The sequence below is a fragment of the Chiloscyllium plagiosum genome, chromosome 11, assembly GCF_004010195.1.
Source record: "Chiloscyllium plagiosum isolate BGI_BamShark_2017 chromosome 11, ASM401019v2, whole genome shotgun sequence".
NCBI classification, from domain to species: domain Eukaryota; kingdom Metazoa; phylum Chordata; class Chondrichthyes; order Orectolobiformes; family Hemiscylliidae; genus Chiloscyllium; species Chiloscyllium plagiosum.
The window spans coordinates 77,691,774-77,698,915 of NC_057720.1; the positions used below are offsets into that span (position 1 = coordinate 77,691,774).

The following is a 7,142-nucleotide window of genomic DNA, read 5'->3' on the forward strand; positions in this document are numbered from 1 at the left end:
ATGACCTCAGCCACTGTACTGTAAGTACAACCTACTGCAAGCTGATTTGGGCACCACATCATGTGAAAGATGTATTGGTCTTAATTGACAGGAGTGCCGTGGAGATTTGTCATCCACAAATTCCATGCAAATTTATCAATTTAAAGGATGATTTTATTGACACTTTCAAGATATTTATGCAAACTGATGATAATTAGAGAAACTACATCCACTGGTTGGAGAGCATCGGACGAGGGGGTCATGGTCTAAAAATATTCAAGAGAGAAGGTAACAAACCATTCTGCATAGAAAGGGTGGTAGAACTTTAGAGGTTTTCTCCTTCCAGCAATCGTCACCAAGTTAAAGCTAAATTTGAAACTGAAAGGTTTTTCTTAACTAGAAATATTAATGATGTAACCTGGCACTTTCCAACTCAGGGGCCTTACCATTGACGTTTTTGACATTAAAGCTACCTTAATTGTAATCATTATTTTCAACTTGTTCTCCCATTCTCTTTGAGTAGTTATTCCACTTTATTTCCTGAAATTAAATTCATTAATTCTTCAATCTCTGCATTATACCTTACATCGTTATTTGGTCATTTTGGTCATCTTCCTGGATTGGAATTGGTTAGTAAACAATATAGGGCATTTCAGAGTTTAAAAAAAGAGTCTGGTCTTCTTTTTTATTTCCTTTTTACCCCACGTACGATATAGAATAAAAACAAAAAGCACCGTAGAACTAAATCCTTTTTAATTAAATTCAAATAAAAATGAAGCGCTCCATGAAATCTTTTTCTTATAACTAAAAGCAAATTAAAAATGGGCATTGAATTAAAAAAGCCAGACAGATGTATACAAAACACATTAAGTAAATAACTATTAAGTTATCAAAGCAAGTGAATGAACAGAAGATGTTGTATTAATTTGCAGTGGGTAGCAGCATTACTGTAATGTGCAATATGTGGTTATCATTTTTGTCTTGTGCAACTGTTTGCATCGAAGGAAGGGGATGCGGGCTTGAGTCTAAGTACACTTCAAACAAACTTGGCCCACGTGGTCTCTGTTTTAGAAAAGGTCATCTATCTATAGAAAGAAAACAAGGAAACAATCAGGCCACTGTTTAACAATACACAGGTTAGCAGTTTTCTCACCAGCAGAGCAAGAGCCAGCGTCTATAGCAAGCAGAACACCTTGTGTCTGCTGTCAAGATAATTTCCTTTAGATTATGGAGCGAAGGAACCTTTATTCCATGAAAATACCTGATAGAGAGAACCGTCCTCCATGCCAGCCATCAGCTGCATGGCCTGCGACCCTTCCAGAATACAGACTTGATAAGAAACTGGGCTGGCTGAAAGTCTGCCACATTGTGACTGTCATCATGTTTCTTCTCATTCTGGCTGGCCTACTGTTTGGTATATGTTACCTACACCAACTTCAACAAGAGGTCGAGCAAGTGAAACAGGTAAGTTACCAGTTTATGGACTACCGAGAGAAAACTAAAACATAGATATAAAAGAAAGAAAAAGAACCAATTGTGCTAAACACTTGTAATATTTACAGATGATCGATGTCAATCCACAGACTAAAGCTCAGAAGCAAATTGGTAAGTACAGAGTTTTTTTTTCTGTGAATGAAGTGTCATGGTAAGTGAGCAAATCATGCCTTTACTTCTTTTTGGGGATTTCTGAGACTGTGTGAGACCGATTGTCATGATCTGAATTTCATTATGTTTTAGGAGCTGAGAACATAACCAAGCCAAAGCAAGTGGTTAAAATGGCTGCTCACCTAACAGGTCTGTGAATAATCTTGTGTCTTTCATGCTGATGTACAAGTGAAAAAGGAAACCAGTTATTGGGAAGTAATAAAGAGGAAATAAATGTATTGAAGAAAAAGAAATAAAATATAGATAGATATGCAAAATCACAGAATATGGTGAAGTAAAGACGTAACAACAAGGTAGAAAAAAATGTAAAGAAAGAGACAGGAAATGGCGATTTTGTTATGCGTGCAACATTAACATGCTAATGGCTTGAAATTCTGAACAGTTGTTTCAGCTTGTTGACCATAATATACAGGTATATAAGTCCAAACCAGATTGGTGGGCTTGTTAGATAATATATTTTACTCACTTTGAATTGCAGGAAAAGCATCATCTAATCATTCCAAAAGATTGATATGGGAGTCGTCTCTGGGCCATGCATTCACAGATGGGATTCTATACAAGGATGGAGCGCTCATCATCAATGAAACTGGAAAATACTTTATTTACACAAAAATCTATTTCCGCGGAATGCAATGTGAGACCGTCACACTGACCCAATCTGTAATCCAGCGTAATGTTAATTATCAGAATGATATGAGCTTGATGGAAAACACCATGCTAAACTACTGCAGTGGCACTGGACCGTGGGCGAAAAATACCTTTCAGGCTGGAATATTTCATCTGAGTCAAGGTGTACAGCTGTTTGTCAGTGTGTCCCATCCAAGAATGGTTAGTACTAACGAGTTAATGACTTTCTTTGGACTATATAAGCTTTAAGTCATGCTTGTAATATCCAAATGACCTCTGAATGCACCAACAACCTTTGAACTTCAAGTCATGTGACACAGGGAAGTTCAAATGTTTGATGAAACTTTGACCATTTATTTTTCTTGCATACTTTTAAGAAATTTCTAAAACAGGATAGTATTTGAAATTTAAGAAATCTATGTATCATTAAAAAAGTTACCAAGCAATTGAAATATATACTGCATGCAATTCTAATGTTTATTTCCAATTTTCATTCCTTCCAACTTAAGCTGAAGTACAGTTCAATGGATGTGAATAGCCTTTGAGCGTCTTATATGTGATTATTTTTCATGTGAGGCAAAATTGTATGTGCTATCAAACTATTTTGCTTCAGGGTTGGTGAGCACCATTCTTTAGACCCTTCACCTGATATTCATTTACCACCTCGACTCATTAACCCTTAAAGCTTTCGCCCAACAAAAATCTATCAATTGCAGTATTGAAATTGTCAGCTTAAGGGGGAGAGATTACCTTTTGTATTTTCTGATTTCAGCCCTGAATGACCAACTCAAAGGTTCTGGTCTGTCCCACCAGAGGGAACAGCTTCTCTTGATCCTGTTGAACCATCTAGCTTCCTTAAAAATTACAGTTATATCACATGCTCTAGCGCTACACAGCTGCCCTCTTAATTTAACTCCTTTACCCGAGTATCATTTTGGAGATTCTCTAGTACATGCCATCTAATGCCAGTATATCCTTCCTGAGGTGTGGTGCCCAGAACTGATGTGGCATTTAATCAGAACCTAATCTAACTCACTTTAGATAATTCTGTTAATGATTTATAATTACATTTTGTATTGGCCTGCCAGCTTTTGATACGTGGCCCCTTAAATCTGTCAGTTCTTTCACAGTTCCCAACTTTTCACTAAGAGCTTCATAAAAGATTAAATGGACTGGGTAACGTAGAGATGGGCGCTCATTGTATCAAGTGCCGATGAAGAGTGCTGACTCCTATGACATTTAAAATGTTAGTCCATGATGGGATTGCCTCAGAGTAGTGCTCCTGTCACACAATCAATTGCGTTGTGGTGAGTGTAGTTTTCTGATTTCTGTTCAATACTTTTAACAATGCTGGGGAGTGAAATCTATACTGTTGGCTTGGAGGGCCTGGATACACCAAAGATGGTGCCTTGATTTAGTGCTGGGTTTAGGCAGAATGGCTGGAGTAGACACAGTAGGCCAAAAGGCCTTCTTCTTTGCTGTAAATATCGATGCCTTTCTGTGATTTGAATGTGGGAAATGTCAGAAGTTCAAGATCAGTTTTGAATTTCTCACAAAGGCAATTGAAGCTAGAATACATCACTTTATAATGTCCCATACCTTCTTCAAGATTCATTTTGAAATAGGATTATGAAATCTGACTGCCTTCGCCTTTTTTTCTTCAATAAAGGGCTATTTTTGAGCTGTTCCAGTTTTACTACTCTGCTGAAAGATGTGGCGCCATGGCAACAGAGCTTTCTTCTCTAACCTGGCCCTCAGCAGTTGACATTCACTCAGAGTCTCCCATGTATACTTCTCTCATACAGTTGCATTGCTCAATGCATCAGTACACTGCAGGGAGAAAGTGAGCACGGCAGATGCTGGAGATCAGAGCTGAGAGTGTGGTGCTGGAAAAGGACAGCTGGTCAGGCAGCATCTGAGGATCAGGAGAGTCAACGCTTCAAGAATAAACTCTTCATCGGAATGCTCAAAACGTCAACTTTCATGCTCCTCGGATGCTGCCTGACCAGCTGTGCTTATCCAGCACCAAACTTTTCGAATCAGTACACTGCACCATTGCATTGTCTGTGTACCACAAGGTATCACACATCAGATTTTTCCTGTGTGAACCAAGTGATGACATCTTTCAACATCAATCATCACTCCACACAAGTGAATGTAAAGATGGACCGGTGGGGTGGGGGGTGGGGGTGGGGTTGTTTTCCTTCTGCTTTTTAAGTGTGATGAATTTTACCATTTTGTACGTGTTGGTTCAACTACAGCATTAAAGGAAAGATTTTGGTTTATTTTTACTTTGCTCTTCATTTCACTGTTGCAAACAAGGTTCAGAATCCCAATTCATTTAATGCTTTCAAATCATTTTATAATTGCAAAAAAGTGCATTTCAAAATAAAGCTTTAATAATTACAGTTATGTTTATGGTTACGTTTGTGTGTGAAGTCTTGGAATCTTTGACGATGCTACCCATTCAAACTAAGTTAGCAGTCAGGCGGACATTAAATGTTTAGAAATGAATGGCTGCAAGTGGGCCTGGTAGGGGTTTGCCCAACTTGATCTATTTAATATGTCTCTATTTCAAGGAAGATTCCTGGCCCTGGTGGTTACTACGTTCAGATCAATGATTATATAATCAAAGCAATCCAAAAATCATCATTTGGCGTATGACATGATAAGAAATTCATATGTTATATAGGCAGTCTGACTCAAATACGTATGCTTAGAAACCCTAGAATTGTTGCCAGCTATTTTTTACACACTCCTGAACTGAAAGGTCCTGACCTTAGCAGTGACACCATTTACATCTCAAAAGCCAAAAAGCTAGACCAATTGGCAATGTTCTCAAACCTACTGAATTTTCTCCCTGCAATGATTCACTAGAAACCCTACTCTCCCTTCTTTCTGTGTGCAGTTTCTTCCTATCGACCATTCCTTTAGTTCCTTTCAAGCGATGGTAGCAGCAGTTCCTCCTCAACACAGCAGAGTAACTGCCTTTCAGAGCTTTCAGAACTTGCTCATCCAGTGCTGAAAAGCAGTTTGAAAGTACTTTGATGGTTTTAGAGTTTCATGTTGCGCCCGTCCAGGCGAAAATGCAGTGAGCGCTTCAAAGAAGTTCAAATAGTTCACCCACCGTTTCATCGAGACAAAAAAATCGAAACCCACTATCGTCCCCCACCCTTCCCCACCTCCTGCTGTCTGACATGGACATTTAAATTCCCTTCATACTTCCAGAGAGGTGCAGTGGAGACCTCCCCTTTCCGCTGGTTAGATGTGTGTTCCCTCAGACAACAATCAGTAAACTGGATCATTTGGCATCACAATGCTATTTGTCGGACATGGCTCAGCCCACTGCACTTCAAAAGGACTTGTTGTAAAACACTTTGGCACAACCTAATGTTATAAAAGGCACTATGCAAATGCAATTTCTCTCTTTGCTTCTTCTCCTTTTATCATCCTTCCTTACTTTTACCCTCCCCTCATTATTTCCACTCCTCTTTATTTTTCTCTTCTCTATGATTTGTGGATGTCACTTGGCCCACTGTGCTTGCCCCAACTGGTCGAATGAACGGATGGGCATCATTACCAAGTGCCCACTTCCTGCCTTGCCCCCATGCCATTACACGTATCTTTTGCCCAAATCCTCATTAAGTGCCCTCTTGAATACCTCAGTTGAACCTATCTCTACCTGACCAATCACTGCATGAGAAAGGTTTTCCTCCCTTCACTGTCCCTTCTTTTGCAGATCACTTTAAATCCATGACTTGTTCCTTTTATGAGCTGGAACAGTTTCTCCCTAATTATTTTATCCAACCTGATTTTGAAAACCTTCATCAGGTCTCCTCACTGCCTTCTTCCCTCCAAGGAGAATACTTCAACTTCTTCCCAAGGTCATCATAACTGAAGTTTCTCATCCCTGGAACCATTCTTGTAAGCAATCACCCCAGTGTATTCACATCCTCCCCATAATGTGTGGTACCCAATATTCCAGGTGAGGTCTAACAAGTGTCTTAAACCCTTCCCCTGTATCTCCTTATCCAGCGTCTCCGAACCTGGCCTCTGGCCATCTATCCATCAGACCTCCAGTCACTGATTCCTCATTATCTCCAGGATTCAGCATCCTGCACTCTGGGCTTTTAGCTGAGACCCAGGATAGCTCGGCTCCCGTCCCCGGTTCCTCAAACATAACCAGTGGCCTACCCAGAGGGCTGACCTGAGGCAGTTGGCGACTAGGCCCAGTGTGGACCCAAGTTGGTTAGTATCTCTGCAAGCTGGCGGTGGAGTAGGCTCGTCCACTGTGCCAGTTTTTCCTTTTCTCTTCCTTTCTCGTTTATTTATTAGTTATTCAGATTTAGTATTGAATAAGACTTTCTCTCTACTACCTTACATTCCGGAGAGAGGCAGCAGTGGTACTAGGCTCACTGGACTTGTCAGTCGGCTGGATGTACAACGCAAGGCAACGGCAGAGAGGTCTGACCTGAGCCCTTCAGTGAGTACGTCAATGCCTAGTCCCCTGTTTGGCATGTCGAGAGGAGGGAAGATTGAGACAGCGCTGGGAAAGCGTGCCAAAGCGTAGGAGGTCAAGCTCTTATAGGAACTGCAGTCCCAGCATGGCTAAAGACTCCAGAAAGACCCATTAATAAGAAGGACTGCATTGTTTAATGTTTAACTTTGTTCCTTACTTCTTTCTATTTTGCTCTTAAGTTGTTGTACCTCGGTACTTTGCATCATGTATGAAGACATTGAAACTTTTCACTGTACTCCTCTACATGAGTGCATGTGGCAATAGAGTCAAATCTTAAATCAGATCAGACTCCCTTCGTCACTGGTTGTCGTGCCTACAAGCCAGGTAACCTTCTCTGATTGGAAGCTGAGTC

At 40.3% G+C, this 7,142-nt stretch overlaps 1 protein-coding gene across 1 annotated transcript; it reads left to right on the forward strand.

The window, feature by feature from the left end:
• Positions 1 to 1,077: 1,077 nt before the first annotated feature.
• On the forward strand, positions 1,078 to 4,670 carry LOC122554602 (tumor necrosis factor ligand superfamily member 6-like). Its single transcript, XM_043699902.1, has 4 exons — positions 1,078 to 1,443; positions 1,542 to 1,584; positions 1,717 to 1,773; positions 2,123 to 4,670. The coding sequence occupies exons 1-4, from the start codon at positions 1,207 to 1,209 to the stop codon at positions 2,518 to 2,520; spliced, it is 735 nt and encodes a 244-aa protein (XP_043555837.1). The 5' UTR covers positions 1,078 to 1,206; the 3' UTR covers positions 2,521 to 4,670.
• Positions 4,671 to 7,142: the final 2,472 nt, after the last annotated feature.

Coding starts and splice junctions, on each gene's coding strand:
- LOC122554602 (XM_043699902.1), top strand. CDS start 1,207: ATGGAGCGAAGGAACCTTTATTCCATGAAAATACCTGATAGAGAGAAC. Junction 1,585..1,716: donor TAAAGCTCAGAAGCAAATTG/GTAAGTACAGAG, acceptor ATTATGTTTTAG/GAGCTGAGAACATAACCAAG. Junction 1,774..2,122: donor AATGGCTGCTCACCTAACAG/GTCTGTGAATAA, acceptor TTTGAATTGCAG/GAAAAGCATCATCTAATCAT.